General features: G+C 38.1%; 1 protein-coding gene across 1 annotated transcript in view; it reads left to right on the forward strand.

Moving 5' to 3' along the window:
* Window positions 1–20,863, forward strand: part of gbe1b (glucan (1,4-alpha-), branching enzyme 1b) — a 97,934-nt gene extending 77,071 nt beyond the window's left edge. The window contains exons 15-16 of the mRNA XM_006796601.3: window positions 7,712–7,829; window positions 18,894–20,863. Of these exons, the coding sequence (XP_006796664.2) occupies window positions 7,712–7,829; window positions 18,894–18,956 (181 nt within the window). The 3' untranslated portion in view covers window positions 18,957–20,863. The remainder of the gene's footprint in view (window positions 1–7,711; window positions 7,830–18,893) is intronic.
* Window positions 20,864–22,160: the final 1,297 nt, after the last annotated feature.

Consider the following 22,160-nt stretch of genomic DNA (forward strand, 5'->3'; position numbering starts at 1 on the left):
TACAGGGAATGTTTAGGTGACATTGTCTTAGTAGCGTTTTTGCCATCTAATTGATTGTAAGAGTTAATAAACACATTATTAAATGTGAATAGAAAAGACATTAATCAAGTTTATTCAATTATTAAAAACCAACAGAAGTGACATCGAATATTTTAACATCATCCTTTAATTGTAAGCGTGTTTGATGTGCAGTAATTGTACATTCTGCTTTGTTTTTTTACTCTGCCTTGATGGGCTGAATCTTGGGCAAAGCACTAATAGCCTTGCTTCACAGTGTCGGCAACATCGTTTTTGAGGGTTTATTTTCATTTAGATGCAACCACATCTTTTCCTCCTGGTGCTTCTTTTGATGTTTAAGGAGCGGCCTCAGACACTGGGTGGGTTGAGAGGAAATGCAAATAAATGTGAGGGCAAAGCTTTGCCTGTCATTATACAGAGAGGCGGTAAACACATAAAGGCAAATGTGCTGTGTGTGTGAGGAAGGTAAATGTGCCGTGTGTATGAGGAGATGCAGATCCTCCGATGGGAATGTGTGCAGAGGATCCAATTAGGCTAGAAGACAGATGAAAGTGCCACTCAGAGGCAGAGGAGGTAAACAAGACAAGCTCAAAGAGTCCAAAAGTGCTTTTTCATTACACTCAGCCGTCATATACTTAAACTTTCTTCTACCTGTGTGAGGGTCAGGGATGTCACAGTGGAGCTCTACTCCACTGCGGTATCTGGAAATAATAGCTAGATGCAGGTGACCATGCTGTGCACTAGTGAAAATTGATCCAATACAGGATGTCATTTCCTTTAGCAATACAGCAAGTACCATATTATATCAGAGGGTGTTCCTCTCTAGCAAAAAAATACCTTCTGTGGCCCTCGGTCTCATATTGCATGGCTGCGTGGCATTTAAATTGATCTTCAGGTGCTTATTCTTTCCGGCATCTTCCATAATTATGTTATTAGTCAGTTACAAAAATAAGCACTATGTAACCTTAGTTGCAGTACTCTTGAAATATATCACCGGTTCTGGGTAACTCTGGGTGAAATAATTACATGTTTCAGTATAGTAATCCATCAAAATCCGAGCCTCTGTAACCGCAAGACGTCGTCAGATTTTTCTTAGACTAACTTTCTAATTGTTCTCTTTAGGATGTGTGTTTTTGTTTCTCTCTCAGAAGAACTGCAGTGAAAGTAAAGCGAAGCACTTCGCCTATAAAATTGTTGGCCATTAAAATGCAGTCAATGTCAGCTTTTTCGACAGCCACTCAAACCGTTTGAGTGAGTTTTTTTTCTTTTCTCTCCGAATCGTGGTGGACACGTTCTTCAGGCAGTGGTCTTTATCTGGCTGGTTAGAGTATTTGAAATCCCAGTTGGATCCCGTCACGAAAGCTGTACCTGTCAGTGCTGATTGGTCTTTGATTTACACTGTGCCAATAGGCACTTGCAATTGTGTCAGGTCATCATTTTTACTTTCCTGTCTGAGCTGCTCCTGGAATGCCATTTGGGATAATTCAACTACAGGTGTAGTGACACTAAATGACTAACTATGCATGAGCGAAAATAACGTGCTCTGATGTTATCTATAATATTCCAGGTAAGGTTTCTGAAAAAAGGAACTATACGTCTATTTCTTTTTAATGCAGCTCTCTGCAGACTGCTTTAAGATAAATGGCGATGTGGCTGTGTGGTATTCCATTAGGTTGTAACTCTAACGGATATCATCCACAGACATCCTCATCAGTCTGGCGGCTTAATCTCTGATTCCAGAAGATGTTCAAATGGTGTAGACAGATAGAGGAGCTTCTTTATTTCAGACATTAAAAGAAAATTTAATCCTCTGGTTTTATTTTCGTGGTGTTGGCCATCATTTCTCATATTTATGATAACATTGTACTCAATAAGGTAATCCTTGAGTTCTGGAAACATACTGATTACTATCAAAGGTATACTGAGGCAAGAAATGTGAGCAGCCAGGTGATAAGAGAGGCTATAAACAAGCCAAGCAGTTTGAATAAATTGTTTACAACTATAAGGAAAATAAACTACATTCCATCTGCATCCCACTAAACCTCTGTAACATGTACTATGGTTTTATGCTGCAACTTTTTCAGGTACAGTTTACAGTAAGGGATACATAAGTCACCTACCTACTGCACTTGTCAGTTAACCACACTTATTTAAGATGTTCATAAAGTCCAGTTAGACAGTTCAGTCATCCAGAATCAATGACTTTCCTGTTCAGTATATAAAGTATTTTATTGTAAAGACTAAACTCTAAAAATGTACAATTTACAAGGTGATCCCAGAGTTCAGTACATGACCTGAGTGTTAGTTCAGGTAATAATTATGTTCTATGGTTCTAAATGAACCATAGAACATGAAGGGAGATTAATAATATTTGAGTACAAAAATGATGTTTTCTTTAAATTTTAAACAATCCTATGCTTCAAAGCCCTTGGGAACAGCGTATTTTCTCTCCAAATGTGTAATAGACATTTCTTTTATATATAATGATAATTTAATAATGAAAAATAAATCTTTGTCACTTTATTAAAAGTGTGACAAATGTTTTGGATAACCCCCAAGTTTAAAAATGAAAGTAAATGATTAAAAAAAGTACAAAACTAGAGACTCTTTAAACATACTTTTAAGCGCCATGTTTTTTGGGGGGTTTTTTAGTACGTAGTCATCAAATTTAAACATAATTTATGATTTTTATCTATTTTATTTTATAGCAATATTCTTTAAAGCTTCTACTTTGCATCAGATTGGGTTTCAGCTGCTAGTTGGCTCAAGCTGCCTCAACACTTTCGGTCACAAAGGAATAATTTCCTCCACTCTGATGAAACTTACACCAGCTGAGCAGCAAGCAGGGTAAAAATCGACTCTGAAAAGGCTAGATACACTATTTAGAAGGCTTACAAGGCCATGCCGCATTCTTCAGATGTGCACATGCAGCTTGCTCAGCTCTTGTTTACCCTCGCCAGGGTGCTATTACTTTCATATGGCCTAGGGAAAAAAAAAGACGAGTTGATGGAGAAACTAAGTGGTAGCTTGGTCTGCAATCGTGGCCATGGCGAGATTGTTTTCAGGTCATCAATGACTCGAATCATCTAGCTTCAGACTGCCTTTCTGCTCATTGGGCAAAATTGATTGTGTTCTTTAATCTTCTCCTTTATTCACAGAGGCTGTATTGATTAAAATACTGTAAGCTGTTGTTGCAGCCATCTGTAGCCACTAACAAAGATGTAATCGCTCAAAGCATCCAACTACCAATTTGTGCCAGTTTTCACTTCCTTTCAGAGAACTTTGCCAGGGAACTGTGAATTACTTCAACTGTGCATTTTCAGCATACACACTGTGCTGTGTGTGTGCATGTGTGTATGTAATTTTGTATGTGTATATAAAGGAAGGAGTACCGCAGTGCTGCTTGCACTCCAACTCAGTTTTGAAACATGCTAGTGGAATATTTACAGTTCACATCCTTATTACATTCACTCAGTTGGGAAGTTTTTTGGTGTTATTTGTATTAGAAAGATTAAACTTTCACACTTCACATCACGTATCTTAGTTTCCCGGGCGCATTATAATGCCTGAGAGAATGTGTCTATGTTTTTTCGATAGGTATTGCAAAGCTTCTATTGCAAAATGAATTTGCTCTGTCAATAAATCACCATAGTGGCAAGTTGAGCAGAGAAGGTGTGGAGGAAGGGATCTTTCTCTTGAGCAAAAACAATGCACAGAGGAGAGCTTCTTTTTAATCATCACTATCAAAGCAGACAAGCAGAGAGCAAAAGCAGAATTTTCCAGGCTCTTGGGCAGAATGAGGCAGCGTTTGAGGATCATGCTTAAACTCAGGAATGTTGCCTACAGGTAGATAAGGTGATTATTCAGCCAGCCAATTAGGGGGCTGTTTACATGTTTATCCCGTTGTCCTGTTTTTTTTTCCTTCCCTATAGTACCAATCTTTATAGCTACCAACCCTGCGATACACAATAATATGCACAGATGTTTACGGGTGTTTACATTATGCATGGAGAATCAGGGTAGACATGGTAGCTACTAAGGATTTCTGGCTGGTAAGAGTAAGGCTAACCTTTGCATGTTGGGAAGTTTTTAAATTAGATGCACAGTACTTTGCAAAAGTCTTGGGTCACCCCTCATTTTATATTTTGCTAGGAATCACTCACTATGTGTTAATATACCCCTCTGCACTGAATCATACTTGTTATTCATCTCTGTCTCTCTTCCACAGCGTGTCTTTTATCCTGTCTTCCTTCTCTCACCCCAACCGGTCACGGCAGATGGCCCCGCCCCTCACTGAGCCTGGTTCTGCCGGAGGTTTCTTCCTATTAAAAGGGAGTTTTCCCTTCCCGCTGTCGCCAAAGTGCTTGCTCATAGGGGGTCATATGGTTGTTGGGTTGTATGCGTGATTGTAGTGTCTACCTTACAATATAAATTATATTATATTGTTGTGATTTGGCACTGTATAAATACAATTGAATTGATTTGAAAATGGGTTGAGTGCAGCATGAAAGTCAATATTTGGTAGGACCATTGGTATTCCTCAAGGCAGCCTGAATATTCTTAGGCAAGCTTTCTTGCAATTTCTTTAAGTAGTCCTCAGGAATAGTTTAACAGGTTTCTAGGACTTTCAAAGCTATTCTTTTAATGATGCCTGTCTTTTGTTCAGCTCTCTATCACAATGATCCAACACTGCTTTAACCTCCTAGGACCTGGCATCCACATATGTGGACATCACATTTTGGGTTATTTAAACCAAAATACTCAATTTTGCTTTACAAGGGCCTGATATCCACTTACGAGGACATTATACTGCTACTGTTCTATCAAAATTTTAAACAAATATCCTCATATGTGGCTCTTATTTTTCTTAAAAACAAAAATAAGGTAAAAAAAAATCTGGTAATTCTTTGTTTTGACGTTCTTGGGCCCCAATATGCCCAAATATCAAAGAGAAATTAAAAATGCATGCCGTGGAAGAGTTCGGGTCTTAGGAGGTTAATGTAGAGATCCAGGGAGGCCAATCAGTGACTGTAGTATTCCATTGTGTGTTTTTGTATCCTGATATGATTGTATTGGCAGTGTATTTAGGATCATTATCATGCTAAAAAAAAATGTAGCTGTTGCCAATCAGACACTTTGCAAATGATATTCCATTTTGGTTCAAATTCATTCCTGCATTTATAATTACATAGACTTTGACAAGACCTCAAACAGCTGAAACGCAGTCCCACAGTACTACTGATGATGATGATTTGGACCAAAAATTACAAATTTTGACTCATCACTTAAGACCTGTTGCCACTTCTGGCAACTTCTGTAGTTTGGCCTCTTTCTCCCTATTCCCTTAAGAATGTTTTCTTGACAGCCACCCTTCCATTGAAACCATTTCTGATGACACTTCAGTGAAAAGTAGACGGATCAACTAAAAGGCCAGATGTATCTCTCAGGTCCTGTGTCAAATCTTAGCTGGATTTCTTTCCCTATTTCTGAAGGGATATGGCTTTCAGAAACTGTTCATCTGCTGTAGACAGTTTTGTAGGCCTGCCTGTTCTTTTTGTTCTCTACTTGTCCAATGTCCTTTATTTTTTCAAGGACATGGACAAGTATGCTGTTTTCAGCAAGTGACACTTTAGGAATTACCTTGTTGGTGCAAAAAGAGCTATTTTATGCCTGTCAAACTATGTTGTCTTTGGCATTCAGATTCAGAGAAAAGGAATGAGCTGCAAGTGAAAAGGTGTCTAAAGATACAATTTAGTATTGGCCCTTTTTAAGTTATCTGTTATGTGTAGATACAACAGTGGTCCATCCCTTGAGTTAGGTACCCATTTGAATAATTCATCAGTTCAAGTAATTCAACAGACAAAAACATCTTTCCACTGAAAATGATCAGGTGCAAGGTGTTCAAGAACACTTTAAAAACTTACAAGAAAGTTTGTCTTGTTGCAAGCAAAATATATAAAAATTAAGGGGGACTAAATTCTAAAGTATTGTATTTTTTATTTATTCATGCATGTTTGCCAAAGTGCACTTTCTTTCATTTTTATGAAAGAAAGTATTAAAATATTTTCTCTGACATTAATAACAGCCCTGCAACTGATCCTGACACCCATCCTTTTTTTTTTTTGTCAAGTAACAACATGCTCGTGTCAAGTAGTTTAAGAAAGAAAGGAGGAGTTTTCTAAAAGTCATGGAGGATTGATTCTGGCTCTTAACAATTTTAATATCACATCAGACGTTAGTTCTACATTTGCTTCAGCTGAAGGGCATAATTATGCATGTAATCAGTTTAATGTTGTAGCATGTATTCCCTACAAAGGTGACTATCTGCTGAAGTAAATACTGAAATGCTCACTAGAGCACATAGAATAGAATAGAATAGAATAATCCTTTATTTGTCCCACAAGGGGGAAATTTGATTGTAACAGCAGCCAAAAAGACAAATATACAAACAAACAGTACACAGGACACGGAACAGAAACATACACAATTTTTCTTACATATTTACATTAAGGACAATGGTTACTATAAACAGAGAGTACTGTACAGTCATTAAATTAAATAAAAATAATTACAGGTAAGAGGCAAACCAGGTTGTAATGCGAATTGGTTAATTAACTAACTTATTGCAGTTACAGCATTGATGTAAACATCTATGTTTGTTGGGAGCAGTTCAGATTGTACTTGCAGAAAGACTTGCATATTGTATTTCATCCACTATCCTTCCATATTTCTTTGTTTTAAAGAGCATGCAGATTTATTGATGACCAAGTTTAAGCAGCTGCAATAATTCAACCCAAAAAAGTTTGAGTCCTTTTGTACAAGGACAGCACAGAAGGAAGGTAAAGGATTATCCTCACCTTTCAACCATACATACATACACTACCTGCAGCTTTCCTCTTGACTATTTCTTTAAGGAAATCTGAGGTTTACTTTGCTGTCTTGGTGCAGTAAAACACAACATCTCCTCATCCTCTCTGATTCCTCAACTGATAAAGACTTAATGTCAGTGTACAAAAGAATAAAAGATACAGTTTGTCTTCCACATACATTGTTTGTATACTGAAAAACAGAACTGGTTGCAGTGTTCAGTACAGTATTTGTTTGTAGCAAATTTAGACAAGTAGCCTCTTGTACATCTGCTAAATACCAACTTGAGGGAGCTCAACGACTTGGCTAACTCAGTGTTATTTAGATATATTTCAATGAGTCTGCGGTGATTTGCTGAGTACTTGACTTAAATCAGTCTTGTCTCTTGTCAAGTTGTAAAACAACAAAATGTGAACAAATCCTAGAGGAGGAGAGAGTATTTTTTATGATCTCTCATCTGTATCTGTTGTCACTCATTTGGATCACTTTTTCTGATTAAATTCATTATTTATGCAGTGAATTAGATAAATTAGACTGTCAGGCTGGATGGTTGAGCCATGGCTGAATCGCTTCTCTATTTATGTTAATTTCAGGCAGCGTTCTCCTCGTGTAGTTGGGCTCCGCACTGTCGCTGTGCTGTGCCGCGAGGAGGAGATGAATGCTGATGGATGTGAGGATTTCAATGAGTATAAACCAGCTGAGCACTGCTAAACCAAATCTGCACACCAAAAGCACTAGTGCTAAAACTCCTTCTGCACTTCTTAGGTCTTCAATCTCATAAGCTAGTTTCCCACTGCTATTGCGCCTTAACCTCAATCTTTGCCAGATACAAAATCAAGCTGGATTCAGATGCGGCTCAGTATGGAGGTCACAGACGGCTGGACCACAACACGGAGTTCTTCACACAGGCCGAGCCCTTTAATGGCCGCTCTAACTCCATCCAGGTAAATACCTACGGCATCCCATTCTGCGACTTACAAAAGGTTATCTTTTGTTGAATGTCATTATATTTAAATGTAAAGTATTCTACAATTGAAAATCCAGGGCTGTTGTATTTTAGAGTCCACTCTCTACACCACTTTTCAAATAACCTACGCTGTATCACCATCCCATTCAGCATACTATTAACATGCTTTTGATGTTGTCCGTGCTGAAAAAGCGACAAAATTAAGCATTGCTCAAAAATGTCAGCGTGCATACTAAATCACTGTTGAGTGTGCTGTTGATGGACACCATTGTCCCACAATGCAGTGCACATATGTAGGCTAATGGAGAAGTTGCCCACAGCTGCAAAACATCAAAAGGAGTAGTGGGTGGTGATAAGAGAGCTCTACAAATAGAAATGAAGGATTAAAACTTTTGACAAACATTTTTCTTTCTTCTTGTTGTTACCAAATTAATTTAGCCTGTAGCAATACAAAGTCACTTGTCATAGTTCCTTTTATTAGAAAAGTATAAGAAATATTACAAAAGTGCAATTTTGTTAAAAGTGGGACTCTATGTGAAATGTGGGAAAGAGAAAAATGTGCTGATCATTTAAGCTCTCTCTAGATGTGAAAGTCAATAGTGTAAAGCACGTTAAATAAAGAAGGGGGTGGGGTGATATTTTCTGAAAGACTTCACCTCCTGAATTTCTTTATCTCCTCTCTATTATATCTTACTGTAATACACAAAATCTCTGTCTTTGTTTCTTTTTTTCTTTTGCTACCAACTCTGACACAATCATGAGTTGAGCAACTAAACTTGGCACACAGGTACGTGTTAGGCCCATAAAGGTTTTTATCTTTATCAGGTGTTCTGACGTCAGCAGTGGGCGTTGGGTGTTGCCTCACACCAACCTAGCAACGGGTTGAAATGGTGTTAAAATTTTGACCATATAAACAATTTACTAGCCCTTACATAATTACATTTTTTTTTTTTGTAATGTGATTAAGTATATCAGTTTTTGTCATCATGAACATGCCACACAATACTGGAGCATGGGTGTGTTCTAGTTATTAAAAGATCCAGAGACATCTCTGTATTTAAGGGACAACGCTGAAAACCTGCACTGAATGTTTGAGATGTTTCGGCCTTCTTGAAAGTGGACACAGTTCTGTTATGGAAGTCAGTGCGTGGGCTCAGGAAGATTTCTGATATCCATAGAACACAGTTTTATCACCACGTTCACAAATGGAAGTTGAAAATCTACCATTTATCCACAATGGAAAAGTCCTATTACTACTAGCTAATTTTCTCACACTCGAGTACCGTGGTACACACACGGGGGGCAGGCCCCACTGTAGCCACTGCAGGTAGGGCAGAGGTGAAATGCATAAATCAAAACTAAGTTGAATGAATGTGCTGTGTTTTTGGGGTTTTTTGCTTCTTTCGGGGGGAGAGTGGGGTTTCATACCAGCTTTCAAATACATTGAATTCATCTTGGATCCTTTTATAATTAAGGTTTGATTTAAAAACTAAGGTGTCAATGGCATGAGCTTTCTTCATCTTCTGAAGGGGTGTATGCACTGGGACATTGACCGCTCCAGAATGTCAAATGTCTCAAATGTCAGCTACTCCTAGAATGGTCATTGGGGTAAAATTGCTTTTGAGTGTTCGCAATAGTTTATAACATAAAAGTTATCATTAGGGTTTTTTAAAAAAACAAAACAAAGTGATATAAATTACCCGCATTGTTGGTGGTTTTTTGGTTCTCTGTCAGTTGCGTTTCTTTTTTTCCACATTCATCACATTTTGTTAATTGCTCACAAAATGTGTTGAAAAAGCTGTCTGTGTGTTCATGTTTGGTCCTTTTATGCTTTATGTTTAATTTCACAAATCATTTTAATTAGCCTGAAATGGGTTTTGTAGTGAGAGGATCTTTCGAAGCCTTTCTAATGAGGTTTAAGTGTGCTGGGATGAAAGAGGGCTGCTTGTTCTGGCAAAAAGCCATGGTCTCCCTGGTCTGGGACTCTCAGCTTAACAACAGCAGTATAATTTAGTATCTGGTTCATTAGGATTATTATTTTTTTAATACAATGTTTAATACAATATATTATATATTACGACATTAAAAAAAACTGTGCCTCTACCAGGGGCTTGCTCCCATTGTTTGTTGCCTCCACAGTGCTACATTTTGTTTTGTGCATATCATATTTGGCTTCTATGCGTTCACTCCGCTCATGCTGGCAGTTATCCTGGAGTCATTGAACGTTATGTGAATCTGATATCTACAGCTCCTTTCACATTTCACAGCAAACAATGTGCATTATTCATGGCGCTAGAACTTACCTTTTCATGTGCACACCGCTTAAGCTTGCATGGCATCATGGAGGGGAGAAAAATATCTGGGAGAATGAAGCACTGGGCTTCCATCAGGAGGACTGCTTAAGGCTAATACCATGAAATAAGTCTGTCCTTGAAATATAGAAAGAAACCCTGATATGCATTTTAAGCAGAGTGCTTGAGGATCTTCCTCTTGTTTACGTCCCCCCTTCTTTTCCCAGTTTATTTATTTTTTTATTAAAATGCTGAAAGCCAATAAGATGTTTATTAATAAAGTCAGGAATGAATTAGTGAGGATCAGCGCAGATGGATTGCATGCTACATCTTATGTTAATGATTTCAATTAATGCACAAGGACAGTGATGTCTCTGAGGTGGTCTGCGGAGTCATCATCTCCTCCTGTTTTTGTTTTTCAGTGTGTTTATTAGATTAAACGTTTTGAGGCGGTACTTACGTCGTTTCGTTTGGTACCAGAGTTGACGTAGCACCTGATGAGGTGTTTGTGTATCTGAACTCAACTTGAACTTCTTCAGATCAATACTGAAAGCGTTGCCGTTAATGGATAGAGGATATTACTCTATATTAAGAGTTGGACGGCGCACTTTAATGCATCAAAAATATGTTTGGCAAAGCTCACACTGCTATTAAGAGCATCAATTCAGTTTTATTTAAGATTCTGTCGACCCCAGTTTAAAAGCCTCTTCTTCTTCTTCATGCAGACATTGATCCTCCGTCGTATTAACTTAGGTTTCATCAGTTAAGGACGCAAATTCCACAATCTCTTAAATCTTTTCTAACTCTTATTAATTCAAACACTGCTGCTTCACCCACATCCCTCTTGGCCAAAATGTGAAGTTTAGTTAACAAGTCATCTGCTAATTTTGGCACCATCATAGATTAATGGGGAACGACAGGAAGTGAGAGGAATGGAGCCGACAGAGAGGGAGGAAGAAGGCAAGCGGGGACCCTTCTGTACATACTGTATATGCTTTATAGGCTCCTTCGTGGAGATTGCACAGCGAGACTGTAGTCTTGCATAAAGATGCTTTTCTCCTCCTCCTCCTCACACCTACCTGGTTATGACAAGAATAATCAGACAAGAGCCTCTGCGGGGGCTGCGAGAGGTGCCCACACCATCCATGTTTTATTTAACAACTTTTGCTTTCAAAGTCTGCACAAACTTCTTTTCTCCTGTCTTTTTAATGGGTCTGTCAGTTCTCCAGCTTCCTCGTTACAGTGTGATAATAAACTCTCATATCCTCCAAGAACGCATCACACCTCAGACTGAGAATGCACATAATTGGATTAAGCTAGCAGAGGCTTTTGCATCCTGGTAACATGTTAGGCTGTGGCAAGCACCATGTGGCTGTAATACCCTGTGTTTACAAATCTGCTCCTGGACACTTGTCATCCAGCATCTTTTTAGCGCTTTCAGTCTTGTCTGAATTATTGAAATTACTTACAAAAGTGACCCCTTTTGCATTTTCATCATATACTATATTTGCAAGTGATATAGTTATATGCCATCTTGAACCAAACTCATTAAGTGGAAAAAAAAAATGACCATGCATGCAAACAAACATTTTTAGGGAGAGCTTTACTGAAAGGTAATAAGAGATGAGCCATTTCTAGATGTGCTTTCCAATCTCTTCTGCTTAGGCACAAAGAAACAGGCAAGGACGACGACCAGAACCATTAGCCAGGTTAAGTGCATTTCTTTAAAAAACTGTGTAAGATTGCCATCACCTCACAACTGGCAGAAAACCGAGTCTACTCCACCAATGTACAGTCAGGATCAGAACCAGTCTTTATAGGAGAATTGTTTCCAAGAGGCTATTCCTCTGATGTGGAAACAAATAAATTTGCTTTGTCCACCAAAAGGCTAGAAAGTGCTCTAAAGAAAGCAGTCCCTCAAGGAAACAGTGAAACCTTTTGGCTTTTTGCAAACCAAAAATTTTGTGCAACAAGCAATACTGTGAAGGAAGTCTCTTACTGACTCCAAATTCATTCTGCAGACAGAATTTGGCAGCATCACCATAATGTCAGACAGAATCATAAAGAGCTACTTTTAGAGAAAAGACTGTACCCTGCAACGGCATGACCCACAGCACAGCTCTGATCTCAACTCATGAAAAGACATGGCACCTACATCCATCTCTATTTAGGACTTACTTGTCCTATACCATACATCTTGCATGAGTATAGATGAGTTTAGATGATAAACAAATACTATCCATAGCGTCTTTACATTTTAAAAGCACCATCATGTAACAAGATTTTCTTTCACAAGCTCTTAAAACCTTTCCACAGTACTGTATGTTTAAACTGTGCATATTTAAATGGCACATATTTATCACTGAATATAAAAGTACTTCTTTGTTTCACATGTGGGACACACACACAACTTTAATGTTGTGTGTGCACCCGCGTGTGTGTGTGTTTGTATTCAGCTGTATTTAATTTTATCCACTATGTGAGAAGAGTGAATGTTAGAACAGCTTGCCATGAAGCTGAATAAAAAATGATTTTAAAAAACGCTTTGTTCTCCTTATGTGGATAAAAAAAAATAAAAAATTGACACCCCGGTATCCTCGGCAGGCTTTTTATGGGAATTGCATACATCAAGAACTACTGCTGTTCAACATTTAGAGTTTATTCATTTAGCGAGACAAATTTTAAATAGTCACAGAATAAAATGTCTCAGAGAGGGGAAGCTTATTTTAGGTGGCCCCCTTTGGGTACGTGTCACACATATAGTTTTGTTTGAGTGTTATAATGTCAAATATGTAATGCTAAGAAAGGCTGGTGAATAATTAGCTGCATCAGAACCTTTTGATAAACTTCATGTGCTTCAAAGGGGATGTCTTCTTTGACAGCTTCACAAAAAGAAATTAAGCTGAAATGAAAAAGAAAGTAAGAGAAAATAGCGAGCTTGTGGCAAATGATCAAAAGATGTACATTTCCATCAGGGAGATCTAACACCTGATGCTGATGAGCATGAAGTGTGAACTAACAGACAAAAACTGTGACATGACATAAGGGCACCCACTTAACACTTTTACATATATATAAACTTTAAAAGACAACCTCACACTAGTACACTTTGGTCAGTATATTTTTCTGAACTGTACCATTGAATATGTACTTTGAGACCAGACTCGAACATATTACATGAACTGTGGAGGAACTTCATCTTTACTCACAGCCATGTGTATAAAAACCTTAACCCTAAGTATCACTGGCAGCTTATCTAATCAGCCAATCACATGGCAGTAACTCGTGGATTTAGGCATGTAGACACGTTTATTGTGGCCTGCTGAGGTTCAGAACGGTATTGTAAGTAACTTTGAGTGTGACATGGTCGTTGGTGCCTGACGTGCTGGTCTGAGTATTTCAGAAACTGCTGATCTACCACACAATCATCTCCAGGGTTTACAGAGAATGGCTTGAAAACAGAAAATATCCAGTAAGCAGCAGTTCTCTGGGTGCAAATGCCTTGTGGATGTCAGGGGTCAGAAAAGAATGGTCTATCAGGCTGATAAGAAGGAAACAGTAGTTCACATAATCAGGCCCACTTTTCACATTTTAGCACCGTTTGCATCCACTAGTACCAACTAAGCACCGTTTAAACACTCCAGCCTACCTAAGTGTTGTTGCTGATCATGTCCATTACTTTACGACTGGTTTAAACTGGTTTCTTGAATGTGAAAATCAGTTCATTGTACTCAAATTGCACTTCAAAGTCACCAGATCTCAATCCAATAGAGCATCTTTGGTATTTGGCGAAACAAGAGATTCACATACTGTAATGGAGGTGCAGCAACTGTGTGATGCTTCTCAAAATTAACTAAGTGGCCAGTGAGTCCAGTGAGTGTGTGGTGGACAATTCATTCAAAGATTGTTTCAAGCAAATAGTTTGGCCTGCCTTTTTGATATTTCAGGTAAAGGTTCTAGAGATTATCCAACGTGTGTCATTTATTTTTATAGTTATTATTATTAATCCTTTGTTTGCCCAGGTAAAAATCTCATTGAGATTTAAATCTCACATCCAGGAGAGACCTGGCATGTTTTTAATCTAATAATAAGAGCCTAATGCTTTCAGGTTGCAATTGTTTTGGAAATTCTAATAATATAAAATAATACAAAAGCACAAAAAAACAGAGAGAGTTTTTTTTTTTTTTTTTTTAACAGAGGCTTTTTGTTACTGGAAATTTTAGGAATGTAAGCTCTATGATCAAAAGGATTATATTTAATTATGAGCAACAATATTTTTGTTTTTTTAAAAAGTGATGATCTTTGAAGTACTAAAAATCAATACAACAGTCTTTCAGAAATGATGCGTCTTACTGTGAGGCTCGGCTGAAGATATTCTTTTGAAAATAATGGCCTGCAAAATCGTGTCTCAGCTGAAAACGAATCAGGTATAGTTCTTTAGGTCTTAGTTTCAATTAACCATCCAAGTCAGGTTTGTTTTGTTATCCTGTCAGATCCTTAGACTTTGCCTGAAGTACAACCAACATGTACACAAGTGTTTACAGGGAGCTGATACTTGTTAAGTGAGTAAAGTGAGCCAAACAGAGACATGTCTGGAGAGTTAAAGTGCACAGAGAGCCTATAGTCAGGCAGTGCTCTAGCCTAGGTGCTGGGGTCTGGAGACAGGGTGGATGATATGTTCCTGCGAAGCAGCTCATGAATCCTTTATCGGTGTGTTTGAACATTGATCAGATTTAGTATTAGCCCAAAGGCTGCATTCAGTTCTGCAAGGGAGTATAAAATCCAAATTCTCATATGTGAGCTTGGTGTAAGGCAATACAAGAGAGTTCATGATACAGAAGAAGTCAAGAAAGGACAAACAGCTAAGCTGTTTGTCCTACTAATACAATATTTCACAAACGGTGTATTGTGTCCTATTGTGTACCACTTTGTCCTTTTCATCACATTTTGTTTTTAACCCCTATTGTTAATACCTACAATAAATTATCAAATTAGTTATTGCATTACAGTAACCATTTCCTGATCTGGCAACAACTGCTGACTACAGCAGCGACTTTGTGGTTGTGATTCTAAGATGTGTGTTGCACATGTGGTCATATTGGCATTTCCTGCAATGATCTGCAACTGGCGGAAATATTGCATTTGTCGTTATTAGTTTTTATTTTTACGTGTTTTTGAGTTTTTCTTTTCATTGCAGTTGAGTTCAGTTGAGTTTCAGCTAATTTCCTGAGTGGGTTTGCTCATTTAGGACCATTTTAGCTCATCCAGCAAAGAACGATGAGCTCATGCCACGGTGAGGCATCCATCCACAATTCACAAGAATCGATACTCCTCCTCATTGTGCGGAAGTTTTATTGAAACTTACACATCTAATGGATCTTCACCTAAATTGTGCTCATGGTCAAGGTCAGAGTTGTCATTTTTATGGCCACTTGTCATGGGTTCACATATTTTCATGCTTTTTATGTCCATGGTTACTACTGACCGTGCAATGATAATACTCCCGAAAAAGCTTTCAATTGATGGTGAATGAGATTAATTTGTATTGGATATGGCCGTTGACGATCCTATTTAAAATCTTAGTGGATTTTAATTCTCATTAGTTTGTGTAATACAAACAAACAGTGACATTCACAGACAGTCTGGTTATTGTTTGAAAATATTTCATGTTTAGTTTTTATCAGTTTTGGTCTTAGTTGTAGTTTTCCTAATTATTTTAATATGGAGGATATTTGTTAGGGTGTATTATTCAGAGGTTTAAATGTGTACCAATACAAAGACAACACATGTTGAAGGTCACTCAGATACAAACCAAAGCCTAATCACACTGGTTGTGGTAACAAATTTGATCACACTGACAAAGGCTATGTCCACACGTACACGGGTATTTTTGAAAACGAAGATTTTCCGTTTTCGTTTTAAAAAATAATCCCGTCCACACCTTAAGGCAGAAATGAAGAAAAACGCTGCTAGGAACATGCCAAAGCAACAGGTGGCGATATATTCCTAACCGTGCAGAAATGTTGGCCAATCAGAAGTCTAGAAGCCTCGGTGGGAAAAAGTAAACAAAGCTGGGGCATAGAAGCAGAACCGAGTGTTATGTGTGGAGGGACAGTAACTGTGTGTGTATATGTAAGTATTTAAACACTGCAGAGAGTACAATTAACAGTAATAGTATTGTAGAAATTCATTTCACCGAAACAATAACGTGGCGCACAGTGTGACGTCAAAAAATGCGCACACCTTTGACGCTGCCCGTTTTTCTGTCCACAAGTAAATGCTAAAAACGGAGTTTTCAAAAATATCCACCCTGGCCGGAGTTTTTAAAAATCTCCATTTTCAGTGACCAAAAACGCCGTTTACGTGTGGAGGAAAGGTGCAAACGCATAGAAAAATCTGCGTTTTCAAAAGACTAAATATGCTTCCAGTAATTTCCACAATGTTTTAGCTAATTACGTGAGTACTTGATAACAGTTTTCCTTTTTCACAAATTCTAATTTGTTTTATTTCACTGTTATTAAATTGTGTTTTTTCACAACTAGTTTTATTAATACTTACCTTGATTGGCAAATGCTATAACATCTAATAACGCAAACTTGAGTTTGTCCTAAAAAAAAAAAGGTTCTGCTTCCATGGACAGGGTTTCACCTCATTTTGTACCTAGTAGTTTAGTTCAGCTGGCCCTGTGTTTGATGAGATAGAAATATAGATATAAATGAATAAGTCAGGAGCTATGTATATATACTGTAAAGGGAATTATTTTTCACAATCTAGCCTCTCAGTGTTAGTGGATGGGTTCAAAACAGTATGTCAAGTATGTATGTGCCTAACGTTGCAAGGAGTAATATGTTAATGTCTTCCACTAATTGCTGTGCCAACACTTGAGCGTATCTGCTGGTCCTTTTTTCACAGATTCATTTATAATTTGTCACTATTTCTGTCTGTTTGGTGGAAATAAAAGCTGTTGACATATTCCAGGTTAGACGCAGTGGTAGCTTTTGTCTAAACAGGTGCAGTGATTCATTCTGCCTTTCCTTCTCTCTGCGGTGCTTCTATATGGAGACTCTCCCACTGTGACTGTTTAATTAGTCACCAATGTCTGTGTCAGTGTTTCAGCGCCGGGCTGTATGACTCCCTCGGTGACAAACTGTTGCCAGAGAAGCACATCCACAGTAAGCTTAGATCCACTGATGCTGAGGGGCGACTTGAAGAGTTCAGGGAGTGATTGAATTGTTTACAGCTCTGCTGGCTTTTTTCGTTTTCTGTTGGGAAATATAGCATCATTTATGCCCGCTTGGCTTTTCCTTTGGCATAAATCTGAAATGACTAATGGTACACAGCAGCTTCCTGCTGCCAAATGACACTGTGAGTATCAAAAGGATTGATCAAACACTTTATTAGCTACTTTTTGAACTATATATGTGTATGTATATACATAAGGAATGTGACATGCCACGTTTTTTTTCTGTTTGTTGTTTTTTCCTGACTTGTTTCTTCTTCACCCCAATGAACTCAAAGATTCTTTTGAAATTACATTATATCTTTACAGAATCACACATTTCCAATTGATTCACAGTCCAGTGTTTGGAGCTGATGATGAAACTCACAGCTACTGCATTGATTAGAGAGTTCAGAAATTAAAACTAGGAGCGTGCCTCCACTTCTGGCAAGTTTACTCATTTGCAGATTGTTCAGTTCACTGAACATGCTTTGAATAGAATGCAAATTTAATTATATGTTTTTAGACAGCTGAAGTCCACCACTTCATGGAGATATGTTTAAGAAGTTGAAGACACCTCTCGTCATTGCAGATATGCTGACACCACTGCCACCCAGAGGTCTTTGTGCAGTTGCAATTCTGTCACACTTTAAATATTCTTAAAATATACTATCCTCCGAGTAGTCTTAGACCAACTTTTTCCCTTATATATCATTTTAAAATTGCATGTTATCCTCCTTGCATTTCTTTTTTTCTCTATCCTACTCGTCTTTTTTTAGCCATTATGTCATCCTTGATTTTGAGAGGTTACCATGTCTAGTCATGATTTCTCCCTCCTGAAAAGGATAAAACTTAAGACTCATTAATCTTCATAATTGATGATCTTATATCGGTTATATCAATGTAGTCTTTGTAGTGCTTGAAAAAAGGCGAAAGGACTTAAATTTGTGAAGTTGTTTCGCCTCTCATGCAAGAAGCTTCTTTAGTTCTTAAACACTGTGAGCCCATCCCGTGGTGGTTCGATCCCAAGATACTGAACCCAGAGTTTTTCCTGATGCATGCAATGGTATTAGAAAGCAAAAAAATGCTTGTGTAAATGAGCGAATAACATGTATAAAGTGCTTTGAGTGCTCAAGTAGAGTAGAAACGCCATATAAGAATCAGTCCATTAACCATTTAAACAACTGACAGAGTGCCAGATATTTAACCCCTTGTGGCGTTTGTCCCCTTGGAGGTGATTGTGTGAGTCCCCACATGGGAATAGTCCATTCTTGTGCTCATGTGCTGACTCACATAATTAATAGCGGGTCAACAACCCTCAGGGCTTTTGTTTTAGAACTAGAGAAGCCTCTTGGATGAGAGGCAAAATGTCTTCATAAACCTAAAGAAGTCCAGCTGCCTTCTTTCAAACACGCACGAATACCGTGACCTGGATGACTGAGACACCTTGTTAACATCATTAATCTTCAATTGTCATCTCACTTTTCTCCCCACTTTCTCCCCTGCCACTGTGTCTCTCTCTCTCTCTCAGGTCTACATCCCCTGCAGAACAGCTATTGTCTTGGCCAACGAGGAGATAGATTACTGTTATTAGAGGATGATTGTCTCCACAGAGATCGGGATTGAGAATGGATTCCAAACTCTGACTGAGTGTTAACCATCACCTTCATCTTAATGTCAACCTTGTACACCACCCAAACCTACTTTTTTTTGTGTTCGAGCCTTTTTTCTAAATGGGGGGGAAAAGCATTGCCGGGCTGTGTGCTTTCAAATACCATCTACAACCTAAGACGCTGTGTAACCCCATTTACCACAGATTGGTCCATTTGGGAAGTGTCCAACCTAACCAGCAGCTAGATGCTAAAACTCCAAACCCTGCCGAGTCCATCCACCACTAGCCAGCAGCCATTTATAGGTACTCCTGCATTTGGCATGACATCTGAAATACGTGACCGGCAACTGTGGCAGAGGAAAGTGGTATTATTCAAAGATAATACAAGCTCAGGAATGTTAGGCATGTTTAAATACAGCATACAAGGTTTGTTATTTAAATATAAATAACATTGTAGTTACACAGAGATGGCAAGCACTACAGTATTACTAGCATTTAAAATCAAAATATGCAGGCAGGCTGTTTAATCACTGGTGATGTGTCTTTGTTAATTTGCATTGCGGGACATTATAGGTGTAAAATGTATTGTAATTTGCACAAAGCATTAAACTGATTTGAATTACTGTACTTTTTAATGAGTATCTAAAACAGTTGTGTTGTAATGTTTGAATTTATGCAGCTACTGGGAGCATTTAAGTGGTTATTTATGGTTCAGTTATTAAGCCAGTAATTTGCAGCTAAAGCACTGATAAAATCACTTAATTTGGAGTGTGCACAGTGTGTTGCATAATACACAAGCAACATTTGGCTGAATTAGGCCGTTTTTACCCACTTTGTGTAAAGTATTGCATTGTTTTCTCCCACACTAGATCGCATTAGAGTAGTTTATGAATTTTATGTTACACTGTGCTGCAATCGACAAGGAGAACTAAACTACTGAAGACCAGTGTGTCCTTTTGTGTTAGAAAAGACGAGGATGACTAACACACTTGACTACTAGGATATGATTTATGTGCACCGTGTTCATTAGGGATTCCCCTGGGAATATTCCAAAAAAACACCGAAACGGCCTAAATTCACGCAGAGCGCCACACGTGCCTCCTCCAATTAGCAGTGACTTTTGTGACTTTTAGTCTCAACACAGTTGATGATTGAACATTTCAAAGAGCAGCCACAGTCCTCATTCTGTGTTCTAGAATCCATCACAGTACCTATGTGAGGAGGTTATTAATGAGCTAAAACATCCTACCGTCATAATAGGTGACAAAATGTCATAATGCGTTTTACAAATGAGTGATATTTGGTCTGCTTCGAGTCTTTACGTTGTCTTGTTTTTCATCCTCCTTAAAGTTGGCATATCATCACCATCTGAAGCACTTTCTAAATGTTTTATCGAATCAGCACAAGTAAAAAGGGAAACGAGATTATTGTGTGCATCTCAGATAAAGCTCAGAGGTTGTGCCATCCTCGAGTCATTTAACCACCTATTGTAGCTTATGGCAGGTTTTGATCTGTGTCCCGTGCAGCTGGGGGGAAAAAAAAACACATTAATTTTCAGGACCACCCGTCTGTGTGCAGCCAAAAGTGTCACGAACATGTCATTTCTTTTTTTGTCTAAAAGCAAATGCGTTCAAAAAGGCCTTTTCTCTGTCTTTCAAGGAGCACAGAGGCGATCACTCTGCATATATTCTAGACAACGAGGTTGTGAGACTAAATTGGAGGGTATAATCATCCCTCATCTGACCCAATGTCATTGTCATTTTAGCACTGCCAAAATGAATTGTCTGCAGTTGTTCTCAAAAGTAAAATTGATGTCTGATATACTGTAACAATTTCAGCATATTTCTTTCATTATTGCTAATGATAATAAATCAGTCCCTGTCAAACCACGAGAATGTGAATGAACTCAATTTGCTCTCTGACTACTGATACTGTCCTACTGCGCAGTTGGGGAAATGTGGAGGATTCCACAGCAGTATATTGTAACGGTACTTTGTAACCCGATGCAACAAATGTGCAGTTTGGTCTTGGTAGAGTGGCAGGTCATTGTGATATTAAATGTAATTTTAAAATGTTAAAAGTTGATCTACTAATTATGTACAAAACTGCCCATACTTAATAGTTTTTCTTGGTCTTCCTCCTAAATAAATTTAAAATGAAATTATTGTAGCTTCCAGACACATTTCTTTTCATTTTTTCTTTCTATTACTGCTTTGTATTTGGACATAATTTGAAGGTAAGTCAAGTCCCAAAATGACTAGTACCTCCCACAAATTTGTACATTTTTATATTTGCAAGTTGATACCTCACTTCTCTTCAAGTTGGTCAACAAACTATGGGATTTATATTACTAGTCCCAAACTAACTAAATAAAAACTCTTTTTTTGAGAGCAGCTACAAACCTGGATTGTGTGTGTACTTGATACTGGACCAGGAAAGGCCCTGACATCTTTTAAACAACAAAGGAAGGAATCTACTTCTCGCTCTGCGCTGCAGAACATAAAGTTTCCATTTCCATTTGGTGACTAGGGGAGCTGTGAAATCTTGTTACATGACTATACAGAGCAATCACCTCAGTGATTCCCACAACATGATGTAAGGGGGACGAAAGACATCTCATCAGACAATAATACTTCAATTTCCATTTCCTTGGCATCTGCAGTTTGTGCTACTTACACCAGATTATGTGTCTTTGTGCGTCGGTATTGATACAAGCAGTAGCTTCTTATTAGCAGCTGCACCATGAAAAGCAGTTTGGGAAGATCACAATGTGGCTTTTATTGAGGCTTTTTCACAAAGGTACTGATTCAATTATGTGGTTATTTTTGAGGCATGTTCTCTCTGGTATTTCTGCAATTGGCTTTCTACCCCGCACATGTTGAGCCTGTCTGTCTGAGCAGCTCGCTGGTTTTGGATTCATGTTTTGAACCTGCCCGACATGTCCCATGCAGCTTTTCTGTCTCCAGTAAATTGCCAAACATAATAAGCTTTTCCTTTCTTTTCATTTTATAGTGGATGGCTTTCATAATGCTATACAATAGAATATAATAATCATGCTGATTTCAAATAACAGAAAAATGCTTTATAGACTAATGCTGTGGCACAACAAATTATGGCCTCAGGTTTGTACTGAACCCATCCTGTCATTCCACACATGAGCACTGAATTTTACAAGTGACATCAAGT

The sequence above is a fragment of the Neolamprologus brichardi genome, chromosome 14 (genome assembly GCF_056152115.1).
Source record: "Neolamprologus brichardi isolate AB-2024 chromosome 14, ASM5615211v1, whole genome shotgun sequence".
Classification (NCBI taxonomy): domain Eukaryota; kingdom Metazoa; phylum Chordata; class Actinopteri; order Cichliformes; family Cichlidae; genus Neolamprologus; species Neolamprologus brichardi.